The sequence below is a fragment of the Achroia grisella genome, unplaced genomic scaffold (genome assembly GCF_030625045.1).
Source record: "Achroia grisella isolate CSIRO2021 unplaced genomic scaffold, CSIRO_AGI_Agris_v1 utg558, whole genome shotgun sequence".
Lineage (NCBI taxonomy): Eukaryota > Metazoa > Arthropoda > Insecta > Lepidoptera > Pyralidae > Achroia > Achroia grisella.
In genome coordinates, this window is record NW_026712938.1 from 2,515,899 (window position 1) to 2,533,130 (window position 17,232).

General features: G+C 32.6%; 1 protein-coding gene across 1 annotated transcript; it reads right to left on the minus strand.

Moving 5' to 3' along the window:
* Positions 1 to 390: 390 nt before the first annotated feature.
* LOC131848400 (serine/threonine-protein kinase fused) lies at positions 391 to 7,646 on the minus strand. The gene is made up of 11 exons (XM_059198236.1): positions 7,439 to 7,646; positions 7,103 to 7,362; positions 6,386 to 6,554; positions 5,879 to 6,034; positions 5,262 to 5,449; positions 4,055 to 4,905; positions 3,633 to 3,739; positions 3,177 to 3,323; positions 2,348 to 2,442; positions 1,846 to 1,979; positions 391 to 1,412 (listed from the first exon to the last, which is right to left on the minus strand). Exons 1-11 carry the CDS (start codon positions 7,547 to 7,549, stop codon positions 1,060 to 1,062), a joined length of 2,571 nt encoding a protein of 856 aa, XP_059054219.1. The 5' UTR covers positions 7,550 to 7,646; the 3' UTR covers positions 391 to 1,059.
* Positions 7,647 to 17,232: the final 9,586 nt, after the last annotated feature.

Consider the following 17,232-nt stretch of genomic DNA (forward strand, 5'->3'; position numbering starts at 1 on the left):
CCGAAGTTTGATCGTTTTAAGGAATGTATACCTACCTATCTATACGATGGATTTATAAGAAATAGCGACAACATAATTTTTATCCATAGATAACATATGTAATTATTGTTATTATATAAAGCCTGTCTTTCCTTGTATGAAAATGGTATTTATATTTATTTGGGTTTCTTGCGAAGTAAATAAACTCTCCAGTGTTGCAAAATAAAAAAAAAATACTTATAAAAAGACTATATTCGATGTATTTACAAGTAATATGAGAATATATTTTAAATGGCTTTTAAAATCGTTAGTGGCTTGCTATAATAATTTTATGGCACGAATTTTGGAATAACCACTAATAACAATAACATATACTTACCGCTACTTAAAAAAGTAGTCTTATTTTTGGAACAATAATTATGCAATGCACAGGGTATTTCATAGTACTTGGTACAACATAATACATGAACAATGTAATTTTAATAAAAAGCACCTTTTGTAAAAATGCAATACAGTACAATTTAGCTTACAGGTTGCTTCGTCCTCTTAATCGTAGCAAAAGTACAATTAATTTATTTCTATCTCTACCGCGCGATTATTGAAATACTGCCACCAACATCGCTCGTCAATACTTATATAGCTATAAATTAAAGTGCGAAAGGTCATTGACCTGATAAATATGTTCTTATAAAGTACAAGTCATTACAACCATCAGGTTTGTGGATAACCAGTAAAAATTGTGTAAAATTCATTGTCTATATATACAATACAATACAAAATTCTGATGACAGTTTAAAGTCTCTTCAGCTATATAGTAATTATTATCTTATCCTAATTTTAATCGTTGTTTTTAGACGGAGTTACATTAATTGACATCTTGTCAAAAAATCATTAAAACTGTCTTACATCAGTCAGATCATTCGCAGGTTTGTTTTATACCTATCTATGAATGGATAAATATATATTAATCTAGTTTTCTCCACTTTATACGCTGTATATATAATATACGCGTATGAGATACGCGGAATATTAATTAATCAACCTGCGGTAATACAGCTTTATTTTATTAGGAGATTAATATTAATGGACATAAAAAGGCATATTACTAAGTTCTTTCGTGGCTAACCGAGCTGCTCTATTCAAAGTTACGTTACAATGTGTATGTAATGCTTCTAATGAGTCACTCTCCTGTTTCGTCCATTTTGTGTCCATGGCAGCTGAGAAAGCTGTGCAGGAATAGGTACATAACAAACTAATTAATACACAAACTCTCATTCTCAATGCATCATTTGGCTGTTCCAGAAGGTATAAGAAATTGAAATTCGGGTCATCGAATAGTATCTTCTCGACGACATCGGCGTGTTCGGGTAGGTCTTGTAACACTATTATGAGTAGTCCGACTATGTTTTGAACTATACGAGGGCTTTTTGTATCTGGAATCAAATTTAAGTAATAGCTATATAAAAATGTATTTATTTTTTAGGTAACTAGAATGACATTTAAGGTAACGGACCTTATGGTAATGGGTAACCGTCGCATGTCTACATGAACAGTGAGCTTACATACTGTGGCGCCCGTGATATGCCGTATAGCACACCCTCATGCATTACCATTAATTAGAATTAAATATCCATCCACAGTCATCAACTTCCGCGTTAATAATAATAATATTATAAGATATTGCAGTTTTAAAATTTAAAAAATCCGCATAATAATTCATTGATTAATTACTCTAGCAACGATGTCATAGACAGATACACAGACAATCCAACCAACGCATTGCAACGCACAAATTAAACGCCGATCCAACAACAGTGTTGTTGGATCGGCGTTTAATAATCCGATTTTTAATTGGACAATACTTACATTGGGCCATGAGAGTAGTGAAGACTGGATGTGCTGTGTGCTCAGTGAGAGCGGTGGCCAGCTGCCTCGCGCCGCGACTAGAGCGGGCGCACACCCACGAACACGCCTCCACCATGCGACTCACACCCTGCAACCTGCCCACATACAAGTACAATTTTTTATTTACAATTGTTAAGCTTTTTTGGATTGTAATATTAATATACAAATACGTATGTATCCTATTTGTAAAATAAATAATGCTATCCAAGGTTTAAAACGGGCACAGCTAGTTTTACTATATAAAATATAGTTTGAGTTAAACAAAATTGCGCCCTTAATTGTAGAAAACTAGTGAAATTGATTTTAGTTTTAAGTTCATTGAGAATTGATTTTTCTTATAATTAATATGGAAAATTAATATTCATAATAAAATAAAGAGATTGAAAACAACACATATGCTTTTTTTTAACAACATTTGCACTTTTTTGAAGAAATTGCTCTGTGTAAAGAAAATACTAGGTACCTGTCTTCTGCTTGATCATCACAGTTGCTGCTGTTTTTCATCAGTGTATTAATGGCAGCGACAAAGTTGAACACCACCTTAGCCTCAAGGTAAACCTGAATCAACATAACAAAATACTTTAGTATATAAAACATCCCAAAGAAAGGAATTTAATTGTGATTAGATGATATCAAGTGTGCAACTTATAAAACTTGTAGTTTGTACAACAATAGGGGTTGTAGTTGTAAACTATAAAAATGTTAGTGTGCTAGAACGCACGCTCTATTCAAGATTTTTCTTAAGAAAAAATAGTTTTAACAGTCACATCCGAGCACATAAACGCCAACAAGAAGTATTCAATTTAATAACCCTCTAATAATAATATACTCTTCGACTATGAAGTACGGATTTGAAGCCGTCACTGTAACGAGTTAAAGAATCCTGATTCTTTTAGGTTTTATTATTATGTACACAATTTTTTTTACACAACTTGGAATATAACATAACACATAAAGAATTAAAGAGCATGATGGAAGATCACGGAAAGTGGCATGAGCTCCACCGACGAGAGCGTAGCTCTTAAATTATGGATGAATGAACATGGGATAATTTTTTGTTCGTAACTACATATATCTAATAGTACCGATACCACATCATCATGTCACACGTCTATACCCTTATTTTACTACCATATCGCTAACAAAGCATATTGCTTAGTGGCAAAATACATGCAATTGCGTTATCCACAGACGAATTAGTGCAATGTCTACCTCATTGAAATATATACCAGTAGGACAAATTTATATAATAGTACCTTTACTGATATGATTATAAAACTAGAGATACTGACGTGTTGTATATTGAGTAGGGTATTCCTGGGCAGTGAGTGCACGAGTGCAGGCAGCGATAACAATGCAGCGACTGCGCCGCACACTCGTCCGCCGCCCGCAGTTCGTGACCGTGCCGCACTACCTACTACACCAATAACCATGCTCACCTGAAAATTAAAATGCACCATTAAACATGATTGATTGACTGATGATTGACTTATTTGATGGTAACCGGTAACTGTATATGTATCCACAGTACCATTGTGATCTCGTTACCATGTGACTCACACCATTTGTATAGTTATTCTTCGACTATAAGGTGCTTATTAGATTCTGTTTGCTTTTTACTGTGTGAATACCAGTCACAATGACATTTACCTTAGGCATTGGCATACTATCGCCCAACTGTGCGATGGCTAATGTATCAAAATCGATCGATCGATAGGATTAGATAGACATTGCAAAACAATACAAACCATATTAAGCTGAGTGAGAGATTCGACATCGCCGTCCATTACTTCGTTTATGTTCGAATTAAGAAATGCTTCCCATTCCTCTAATTCTATGGAAGATGGTTCTTTAGCTGTAAAACAATATCACTGAAATAGTACATGATGAGGCACCAGAGTGGCTAATAAAATATATGACAAAAAAAGGTTTTTGAAACAATTTGACATTACTAGGTTAATTTGTTCAAAATATCAAATTTCTAATAAACATATATGTTACTTATTTAATTCTTCTTTCCTTTAGATAATAGCTGTGAGAAAACGCAGTAACCGTGGAATTAAATATGTTTTAGGTTTTATAAATAAAAGGATTAACATTCATTGCATATAAGCTAATAAGCTAATATAATAAAATCCAATAAATATGTTAAATATTATGACCTTATTACCTTCATCCCTATCTTCTGGTTTCTGTACATTATCATTGTTAGCGATTTCTTTATCATCCAATGTTTCCTCAATAATCTCACATTTTTCACTATCCTCATCTTTCTCTTCCTTAGAACACTTTTCTTTATCTGTAGGAAAAATAATACTTGGTATCTCGACAGTGGGCTCACTTGTTCGCCTTTGACTATCACCTTTGTTTTTATCCCAACTTCTACTGAAGTGAAATGACCTTTTAATGCTTCTCGTTAATTTATTGCCACCACTCCCAAATCTAAGTTTATCTCTTGAAAATTGTAATATTTTCTGTTTATAGGAAGGTGGAACACTTTTACTGAGACCTGAACTAATATCGCTACTACATTTTGTTGAACTTTTGGGGTTTTCTAAACTTTGTGACGCAGTATGAGTTTCTATAGATTTCGCTTTATGTTTTGTTTCAATTACATCATTGCAGTTATTACTTACTGTTTTTGTTTCCTCAACATTTTTATCTACATTTTGTTTTTCTTCATCTATCTTATCCATTTTATTTAAATTACAGTCATTTTGTTTTTTATTAGTCGCCATTAATTGTGCCATGTTCTTTTCGAGATTACATACAACAAGATTCGAATTATTCATAACATTATATTCATGACGGAGTAACTTCGCATTGACAGCAGTTATCGGTTGTGCTTGGTCCTCGTCATCAGTTTTGAGACTGTCGCGAACACTGAAAGCACTTGTGGCTCTAATACTGTCGTCATCCGACATAGGCACACACTCTGTAACTTGCATCACGCCGCGTACATTTCGTAGATCATGTTCTCGAGTATTTTGTTTCAGTTGCCCGCTTTCTATTTTCATAGTCCTATAATTAATTTTTTTGCCGTTAATTTCAAACACAACAAAATTTAATATTAATTAAACATTTAAACATTAAACAATAAATCAAAATAAATTACACCAAGAAAATTAAATTTCTTGTTGTAATTCTTAATTGTATGAGTCTGAACAGCAGTCATGAGATACTTGTAATGTAGTGAAGATTAATTAGTTACTAGTAACTTCACAGTATGTATATACATATGTACAAATTTTATTCTAAAGTCTAGAGCCGTATACCCTATAAATTATCATGTTGTGCTGTATGTACAATGATATGTAAAAGTGAACAAAATCATTTTAATTATGAGCTTTTAAAAAACATAAAAATTAACAACATACCTGGCATTATTACTTATTATATCTCTTTGCAGTTGTTTAGCTTCTTGTTGGCTATGTGTTAAGGGTTTTGTAAATGGTGACTCGCTCTGCACATCTTCAGGCAATATTAATATGTGACCAGAAACAAATTCGTGTTGCAAAATTTCTGGCCAACTCAAACGTTTCATTGGATCTTTATGCAACAGACCCTGAAATTTCAAACATCATGATACTGTTAAAAATATATCTAAACTACATATATTCATTATTCATATCAGGTTTGACATTATTCCGTTCCTAACAGTTGTCCGCCTACAAACTCTAATGGCATATGTTAGTGCAACACCAGTAGAAAATGATAAGATGAGAAATCAAGTTCAGGTTAGTAAACCCATCGTGACAAAATAAAACAGGAATCAATCAGTATCATCTTCTTAGGAGACTGCATGAGGGCTAAACTGACATGGTACATTGCTACTAATGGGATCACCGGGTACTGGTGATTACTAACAATTCTCTCCCTCCAACAGACAAATTAATTCGTACAAGATATTACATAGATATTAGTTCTGCAACTGATTGCAGATAGGAAAAAATATATATATTATAGTTTCAATGAAAACCAGAATTGCTGTTACCTGTAAAAAGGATCGGGCCTCAACACTAATAAAGCTTGGCCATTGAACAGGTTTATGTCGAATCATCCGAACTAGTTGCCAAAGTGACAGGGTGCAGAATGGAGGCTGCCCAGCTATGAGCTCATACACAATACAACCAAGAGACCAAAGGTCAGCCTGTAACAATACAAATAAATTTCAATTTTGCTCCACATAAATTTAAATAAATAGTATTAATATAAAGAAGAAAAAAGGCATAACTGAAAAAAATATGGATGGTTTGTGTGTATAAGAGATATGTTTAAAAGGAGAGTATGTATCAGGGTTCAGTAGAAGAATATAACCTACAGATCAACCATAAGCAGCAGGATGAAGGAAGATAATGTTGATTAAAAAGCAATTTTTTTATTCATTGTTTGTAATTAATTTCTGATCTCTATAGTAATAGTAGCTCTATAAAGCAAGATTTGGTCACTAATAAATATCTTCTGTATATTAAAAACGTGATAAAACTAAAGTAAAATATACCTGATGATCATATGGTTTCTCTTCAATCAGTTCAGGAGCCATATAGAGTGGGGTACCTTTTATAGAGGTAAGAATATGAGTAGCATTGGTCATTATCCGAGCTAGGCCAAAGTCGCACAGCTTGGCCTGACCATTGCTGTCTATTAGAACATTCTGTGGCTTTAAATCTCTGAAACAAAAGAAAAGGTAATATTACATTTAATATAAAAAATAATAGTTACATATGCAAATTCTTATTTGGCTTTACAGGTGGTATGGATATAGGTGATAAAAAATATGACATCAAAAGGTCATACAAAAATATTTATTTAGTTTGAGTAGAGTTTAAAGTATTTTCTATAAACCTGCTATAATTATGCTACTGCTACCTTGCCATGCCTTCAGTTTCACCTGCATGAAGTTTATATAGCCTATGTGTGTGTATTCTGATGTATAAGTTATATTATTGTGCGTGTGAATTGTCCTGAGATATTGTTATTATTATTGTAGTTTCAATAAAATCCATTCTGTAGTTTTTGCATGAAACAGTAACAAATATACATCCACACTTACAAACTTCCATGTTTATAAGATTAGTAACATTTACATTTGAATTTTCTTTTTTATTTAATTGTAGCTACCTACTCCATAATAATTTAATATAAACTTAATTAAAATAATAAAAATATACAAATTGTAATGTGGACTCTATTCTCCGCAATCTCACAATTACTTTACCTGTGAAGAACTCGATGAGAATGTAAATAATACAATGCAGACACAAGGTCCCATGTTATTTTTTTTACTTGCTGTTCATTTAGACATCCTTCTTTCGCCAGTATACCATGTAACTCTTTCTCAGCATATTCTGTGACAACGACCAATTCAGTGTCTGTATCAAAACTATCAATCATGCGAATTATGTTAGGATGCTTCAATTGCCTTTGAATATCACATTCTTGTCTCAAATTTTTCAAGTCCTTCGACGACCGACCTTTCTAAAACACAACATCATATTTTTTTTATTTAACATACAAATAGAAAATTATTATATATTTCTTTTGCTGCACAAACCTTTCTTATAACTTTTAATGCAACTACAGCATCGGTTTCTTTGTGTTTGGCTTTAAAAACTCGTCCAAATGATCCTTCACCGATAAATGATATAACTACATAACTTTGCATGGTTTTATGTAAGTAATAATTTTCGAGATAATTTTAACAAACAGTCATTTTCATAATTATGTGTCTAATAATAAATGAATAAATATTAAAATAATTTCAAAAATTAATGTATATATATATGTTGTTTATACAAGACACTTTAGAAAGCTATCACTATAACTGTCATTCCATCAATCAGTCAGTCATTCCGTCAGTTGCTTGCAGATAATTAATACATAATGGCTACAGAGTATACAGTTACCATAGATTAATGTATTGTAAAGGTTGGTATTTGTTTATAGCATACTAAATATTCGAACACTAATGTCGTGTATTTTGTACTTCTACGGCATACCATGTTCCATAATTTAATTTAATTTAATTACGCTACGCTTGAAAAATCGTCACCCAGATTAATACAAACAGTTATGAACGTGAATTAATTTATTTGAATTGTGCAGGCATCGAACTAGCGAACGCAGAAGGTAACACAGTGTGTTACACCGCCAAGGTCGTCAATAATGTCTCAGCACTCATTATGCACTTACTCAGGCCGAGAAACAAATTTATACATATACCTACTCACTATTTAATTTTCATTGTTTTCGTCAGTAGAGACAGCGGAATGTATTGATTGTCTCTCTCATCTCGTGAATGCGACAACAATTTAATTTACGTTTTGTTTTCAAGTTTTATTTTTTCATGTTGGCTGTGAAATACCACACACGAACCGAAAGAGACGGTTGGTAATAGGGATTAGGGATTAGATTAGTGCCCTCATTGTTAGCATGTCAGGTGGACATCCATGTGGTCCACCGTGTCATGCATCGTGGTTTATTCCTGGTGAATTTGTCACTATGGGCTAACAGACCTGACCTCATTGTAAGCGACCGACTGCCGCAAACTATTTTGTGTTTTATATATCATGTTTTGGTAGATATTTCCATTGTCTTTTTCTTTTCGTAGCTATTCATCATTTGGAGAGCCATATCTACAGTCCATCGACTCTTTACATTAATCTTATAATTTTTCACTGATGCCCCGCCACCTACCGTTAGGGAAGACACCATCTATATGGCAATATTGATTATCTGTAGAATGAGTAAGTATTTAGTAAAGAAATAATTTAAAAAAATATATAAGGATAAAATAGTTAGGTCGACAGATTAATGTTACCTACCACACGCACTTTTTATTCATAGGTAGGTACATTACAGTGGCTGTACCTATATTTCATCTTAAATTTTCATAGATATGTAAGTAGGTAGTAAGTAATATACTTAAATACTTGTTTATTTAGTCATTATCATATTAATTAGCATTTGCTTATTATTACTTTTAAATAAATCCTGTAACTTGTTACACACATACATAGTTTTTTTATGGATGATAATGATGATATTGGTGCATCCGCATGCGCTAACGGTTTACGCTGGCGGGGCACCAGTGGAGGATGATAAATTAAGCATGAGGTCAGGTCAGTTAGCCCATCATGACAAATTCACCAAAAATTTGTAACGTTGTTTCCAGGGGGAACCGCGTGGAGGTCAACCTGACGTGGTACATTGCTAGCAAAAATAATAAGTCCACATTACTAAGAAGCCCTTTTTCCCCCACTACATGGTCTTAATACAAGTAAATATAAAACATCGACTAAATGCTGAAAATAAGATAATAATAGGTAATTATCATTATACTCGGGTTACATTAAATTTCGGCTGTAAACAAAAGATTAATGTATGCATTCGACAGCGGCTTAAGAAATGCTGATGGTTTGTTTTCTAACCGCTATTTATATTCTATTATACAGCAACCAACTGTACGAGATATAGCTGAGATCGCATACACAATAAAACATGGACCAACTGCGTTCACCAAAACTCGGACGAAAGCATTATTTAACTTTGAAACATATTATTCCACAGCCGTGTACGATGTTGTAAACACACGAGACAGAACGTGGGCGTATGTGTACATTAGGGATTTAGTAACTGAGGGGATATATTTTTCTAATCAATTCTTGTTTTTCATGAGTAGAAAGCATCGAAAATATGTAGCTGTAATGCAAATATGTAGATTGAATAAGCTTGGCACTCTTGGCACATCTTTAAGTTTAAATGCGCTTGCAGGCGCGTAAGTATAACAATAGCAATAAATTAATGAAAAAAATATTTTGATATCATCATCGAAATTTTACAAAACAGTCATATGTTTAGTATTTTGTACTAACTAATTAAAACTATTGACTAAAATAGAAAATAGACGTTGATTTACTGGATAGAAAGTGGTAAGGGTGACGACCGTAGTACCTACTTCTCATGTTCTGCTATACCCGAAGATTCAGATGTATCTATAGCTTTTACCGAGTCATTTTTTCTCCTTTTAGAATAAAATCTAAACATAGCTTGCATTGCTCTTTATTTAGGAAGGGAAGGTTAAAGTAAAGGCAAGTAAATTTCTTAGCAAAATGTGTTTAATTGACAATGGTTGGTGGGTGTCCAAGGGGAGGTGCGTGTGTGGATGTGCTTACGTAAATTGGTTGTAAAATAAACATAAACACGTAGCTAATTAATACAAGTGAATGGAACAAACAACTTCTATTTCTAATTGTAATGTCTTTGTTTTTCTGGCAAATCCTTTGGTTGGATTTTGTATTAATGTCTAATAATACTATTCAATTTATAGTCATTACCGCCAGCACTGCAATAAACATACCAATAAAACTTTAGTGTATCTTCTTACATACTATGTATTAAAATAATGAGCAAATGTAATGTAAATAGAGATACTCATGACCATGAATACATTATTTTTTCTACAGTGCTAAAATCAAACTCCCAAAAAACGGAAGGTAAAATTAATGATTAATTAATTATGACTAATAAATAAAATGGAAAATACCCGTTTTGAAAAAATAGGGATTTCATTCTGGAATTTATATTAACCCCGGAATCGGTGAATTGGAAATTCAAGATAATTTTACTTTATATAGAATGTTAATATTCTATTTTAATTATTGATATTATCAATAAATCAATATTACCATTAGGTACACAACAATAAAGAATTATCTTTTATAGTGATAAACAACATAAAGTGCTACGATGACTGGATCATGATGTACCTACACTATTAGACTCTGATGCTATAATCAGGTGGCACCAAAAAACCATTGAGTAAATTTATAATTCTCACTGACGCTCCAGTGATGGAAATACCGATAGCAAAAGAAACTATAGCGATAGACGGCCGCAGGCATGCCTCCTAGTTTAGTTATAAATAATTTATTATATGTAATATTGTATCCACCGAGCGAAATATGGACATGTTAAGTACTTATTGGGATCACCACGCCATCAACTGTTCTTACTGATTCTGCTTACTTTATTTCGGATAACAATAGTAAAGAAAAGAATGAATAATTTCTGAAAAAGAACCTTTTTTACTGATTGACTCTACTAACAGAACTATAAGGGACTAATTAAAAATTTTACTATGATTTTGTATCTAGTTACATTGTGCTTGATCTACCGTATATACCGAACTGTTGAGTTCATAATGGTCTAAAAATAACCTGTCTCGATATTCCAGTGCTCATAAAAATGTGATTGATTTATGGACGGTACATTTGTATTGGCACCACACCATTACTTTATAGGCTAAATAACAAGTTTATCATAAACCATGAGCCTAACAGATGGGAGCATAGAAATAACAAATGCTTACAGGAATATATTTATAGCTAACGGCTACATATCTATTGATACATATAGATACGAGTGTATGACATAGCTACAAAGATGTAATTAAAATAACTATTAATCATAATAATCTATGTTTAGTTTTTTTTTAATATGGAATATTTAAAAAAAAATTAATTAATAATATTAACGTTCGTCTCTTGTCCATGTTGCTGTACCTAACAATGCATATTTTGTGTGGGCATTTACTAGTGTTGTAAATCATTACATCATAATTGTGTAATGCATAATACATAAATATCTAGGATTTATTTTATTTTAGTTCCCTAATTTTATTTAAACATATGTTACAATATAAATAGGTTATATTATACTTTAATTTATTTGATTTCTACTATTACACTATTTTCATAATCTTATTCCATTCCTAAAGTAATTGTCGCTCTATATTCATCAATGTTTAATGGCACCTATAAATGTACCATAAATTATTGTTTAATTATGTGTATATTAGTTATGGTGGCTTAAGCTCTCATTATATCATATCTCATAATATATCCTTATTTCCTTATTATTCAGTGGTACCCGGCAGTGCAGCACAGAGAGCATTATTATTCTATTTATATAAAACCCAATATATCTAATAAATAATGTATACAAACGAATAAAATTAAAATGTTTCTTTGTAATTTCAAATTAACAGCTTTTCACTAAATTTCAGTTTACCCTGAAACAGCTGAATCGATTTTGACGTACTTTCCCTTACAGATAGTTAATATTATAAAGAGTAGTTTAATTTTATTTAAAAATGTTAAATTTATCGAATTTTATTGAATAATAAATACCCTGAACAATTCACACAGTGTATAAGATGCTCACCTTGGGACAGACTCTGTTTGTTTGCCATTATAATATTATAAGTATATAATAATAACAACCCTGGACATGTCATTTAGGCGCAAGCTCAACCGAGCTTGTGTTATGAATACTAGACAATTGATAAATAATACATATCTTTTTGTAAATGGATACATAATATACAAATGATGTTACTATTGTCATAGTAACATCATTTGTAAGCATGGGTATGATTGTTTGTATTGGCAAGGGTGTTTACTTTGTATATTATGTATCCATTTACAAAATGATGTTACTATGACAATCGGAGCTAAAGCGTTGTGCTAAACCGCTAGACCACTAAGGTTATGATCTAGCAGTTTAGCACATAATATACAAATATAACATTATTTTCATAATTCAAATGTATCTAAAAATATTTGTATTATTGCAGTAGCTAACGAGTACTACAAAGACTAAATATGTATTGTACATCATCATGTTTATTATACGCATTTACGTACAGAAATACAATAACTACATACACACAGTAAAAATAAAAAAAAAATGCACTATATGATATTATAACAATACGGAAGTATACTACGCCTATATTCTTCAGCGTACACAATTGCATGTACGTATATTCACCTTAATCTGAAAATAGTCGTTTCGCAACTCGTAGGAAATTCTCTATTTTAGTGTAGACAGACACATAATTACGCAAGTTCTAGCCACGACCTAGGTAACTGGCTATCTTCTTCCTTCGTTACGGTAGACAAAGGAATATAAGCCAAAAAATATTATTAATGTTCTTTACATGGTATCTTGTACAAGTAGGACTACGTTTATCACACCGCCTGACTTCAGATGGTCGCAGATTCTTTTATAATCGAAATTGAAAAGTCTGTTGGATTATTAATTCTCCAACAAATAACTTATAGAAGCTAAGTTAAGCAATGTAACCCAAAGAATGTATTCCGAATGTATTTCTGAATACATAGTGCACCTACCTAATATCTAACACCGGAAGGAAGGGGATTGTTAGTAATATGGACTAATAGGTGATCCCATTGCTAGCAATATACCATGTCAGGTTGACCTTCAAGTGGTTCCCCCTGGAAACCATCGCGATAAATTCATAGTAAATTACCACGATAGGGTAACTAACCTAACCTCTTGCTCATCTAATCAACCTCCACTGGTGCCGCGCAAGCGTAAACCGTTAGCGCAGGCGGTTGTACCATTCCATTATCATCAATAAGAATAGCGCGGTCTTGTTGTAAACTGAATAATATAATTTCTCACTCCACCACATTCATATGTAACTAATATTTTTTTTCTATATATTACCGTAAGTGGTAATAAGTATGTAAAAAGCCTGGTAGAATACTGAAATAGGTACTTAGGTACTAACAAAGAAGTGAAAATAAAAACATTGGCATTTAACTTCACATGGTAAATAATTACAACAAATTTTATAACGTGGTAAACTTTGTATAAAGCCGTTTGCGTAAGTACTTTATGTATTTCAGCTGCCAAACATCTTACTTTGTAATATCTGTTTCGATTGAAAAATTGAGATAAAGCAATGAAATTATAGGGTACGGTGGATTAACATTTTTGTCCTCTCGAATGGCATAAGTAAAACATTTAAGCGCTAATATTACAAGCAGACAGTGTCACGGGAAACGGCTAGTCATCAAATTGAGTTGGTATTTAGGAGAGAACAAAAGAAATTTATTTATAAACACACTACATTGACTTTTAGGGTCATAAAGGACGTGAGTGCTATTCAACTCAATCTGTGCCAATTTTCCAGTGCAGCAGTTCTCGTGACGATCTGCGATGATGGATTGATGACTGAGAGAATTTATATACCTTAATGTGTACATAAAAATCAAAGACGGACCAAATTAACCTTTGAGTAACATTTAAAGGTCCTTGACGTTTTCACAATCATCATGTATTTTTATACATACGCCAATGTACAAAGCTAAATAATACAAAAGGAAAATTTGTTTGTGAAAAATTTTTCTGTTCGTTCTTTTTTCTTGCATTATATTCAATGTGTATTACCCGTTATAACATACGACGTTATGATATAACGATCACGCAGTTCAGAAAATCCTTCTCTGAATGGAGCTTTCCAGTTGTTTAGAGCGCTCTGCGTCCATCGATAGGACTTAGTTATTAGTTACGAAACATTAGGGTACAAGGACATCATAATACATAGTAAGGTAAGAAGTTTGCTTTCGTTTTCGTTTGGAAAAGTTTTCTATGTTGGTAGTTTAGGTACCTACTAAACTTTTCTTACAGAGCAGCCGGGATGTACCAGCTCCGGCATAGCACAAGTATTTCAACCAATTTACACAGAACTTCAATGAATTTTACAACAAAAATTTCCTTTAATGCCTACTGATAAATGAAAACCGCGTAAAAATCCACTCAGAAGTTTTTGAGATTATCGTAAATATACGGGCAGATACGACTTCGAACTTTGTTTTATAATATGTAGAGATAAATGTGTAATGTAACAATATGTTCAAGTATTAAACACCTCTTATAACTATTATACATTAATTTGTCTGCGTCATTTGGTTTTACTCACGTCACGCAAACTTGTAGACAATTTTTTTTTCTTAATCTTGGCATAGGTAATACCTAAAGTCTGAAGTTCCAAGCATCCAGTAGCAGCCAGTTACATCAAAATATTAATGAAGAATTTTCAAAGTTAAATTTGCCACTAAATACCACGTAATAAAATTTAAACTAGTAGGAAAATAGCAAAACTGGTGCCAAGATACACAAATAATTTTATTCTGAATTATTAATGATGGGTATACCTTTAATTTATTGAAATGGTCGACATTACGATTATATCAAACTTGATCCATTTATCTGAATATCGCAACCGGAAAATAACGATAATCCATTGTTTTCGTATATGTATATGGAAAAGGGTAACAATCTAGTACTAGATACAACATGACTGGATAGTATTTATTTTGTGATTCCATACAGCCATACACCACATAATAAATATACGCTACGCCCACTGCCGTCTCTGAAGATTTATCTTCGTTATTTTCTTCATTTATTTTATAGAACAAGTGAAGGACAAGTTTCGTTTGGAACATAACTTGTAAAATGAAAGCATACTCTAGCCATCGAGATTTTAACAATGAGTAGACTAAACTGCAAGAGGCATTTAATTAGGCAGGTATATTACTTTATATAATTAATATCAGTGACAAAATTATATTATATTCTCGCTCTAGAAAATAAATATATTTAATACACTCTAATACAGTTTATAGAAGTAAAATAATAAGGATAATTTATACAGACAGGTATAACGTATACAAAAATCAATAGCGTCTTTTACTATAACAGACAAATAGTACGTCAAGAATTTTGTCATATGAGACAAAATGCTCGACGTACTTTTTGTCTGTTGATGCACAGACCTGAAGTATTGAGCATATTCCAAAAAGTCAGAGAAGTGTCCGTTGTTAATTTACCATCTTACACTAAATTACACGCCAAGGTTAGTGATTATACACCGCCTCCAATGTATAATTTACACACAGTTACATTGATATGCCCAAACAAAAACAAATTCATCAAAGCGAATTTATAGTACTTTCTTGTATAAACAAATTATACCGAAAATACAGTTTGAAAACTCCTCTCATATATTTATGATATTTCTGTCAAGCTTTAATTAGGTAGCCAGCAAAGAGGCCAGGGGCGGATGATATACACCACTAATACTTTATTGTATTAATAAAACTTGACTGAACTATATAATATTATTAGAATTTTGATTTAGTTACCTACTTAAATATATATTTTTATTAGCTGTTTACCTCGGTTTTGTACGCAAAACCCGTTTACTGTCATTACCGTTGGAATTTCGTCTATTATGTAGATGTATATATCCAACCATACTAATATTATAAATGCGAAAGTGGGTTTATCTGTTTCTATCTTTGTTACCTTTTCATAACCAAATGATTATAAGCAATTTTTTATTTCAAAAAAGCAGACGAAGTTTCGGGAAACATTTAGTATCTTAAGAGTGAAACATATATGTTACTTTTAATCAGGTTTAATGGTTCCAGAGTATATACATTCCACATTCCACATGTCGCGTGTACTCTCTTTTGTCCCTATTTACCTATATAGGTATAGCGTAGTGACAGTGGATTGTGAATTAACAGAAATAATAATAACTTGATAGTTAAGTTAACATAAGCTTTAGCTACCTTAGGTTGGGACTAGATGGCGCTGTGTGAATTGCCCTGAATTATTATTATTTCAGTAATCCATATCAGAAACTATGGTTAGTTTCTGATATGGATAACTGATACAATTACATAGATATATTTTTTTCGTAAATACATACATATTAGGTATACATAAAAAACGCCCATACCGATACAAACAATCATTTTCATGAATACAAATGTTTGTGCCATGCGAGGAATCGATCCAGCGACCATAGGAAGTAAGGCGGTGTGCTAAACAACTAGACCATCGGGGTCGTCAAATGAAATGAATAATTAGTACTTTTTAAAAAAAAAGTTCTAACGTTCGAGTAGGTGCTGTAAACTTTGAATGTATCACTGCTCTAGTCAACTCCGAACAGTTTTGTTTTATTTGGACAGTTGTCAAAACAGTTTAAGTACGATCTAGTATTGTTTGAATCTGAACATTAGAATTTGTAATTTCAGTATAGGATGATAGTGTTTTCAACATCTGAGGTAACGATAAGCATTGCCATTGTAATATCTACACTCTCAAAACTTTTGTAAATAGACTGATTTTGAAAGAGATGCGATAAAAGACAAAAATCGTCCAACGCCGTCTCCGATTTCTCCGCGTTAGCAACCAACTTCCCATAGATCTTGCTCAATTCTCAGCCAGTTACAACATAGTTTACTTGTATACGCCCTATACCCCCCGAACACCGCACGCATCGCTTGTTTACGTTTTTCCTGACCACGTTTCCGGCTAAAAATACATCAGCATCCTGCCGTTTGAGGCTCACGCGATTGGTCGACGCAAACGCAGGAAGACGGAGAGGACTCAAGAAGCAGGGGCCGCCGACCCCCCGCCACCCCCGCGTGTTTCCCGTTATATATGAAAGTATCAGAAATG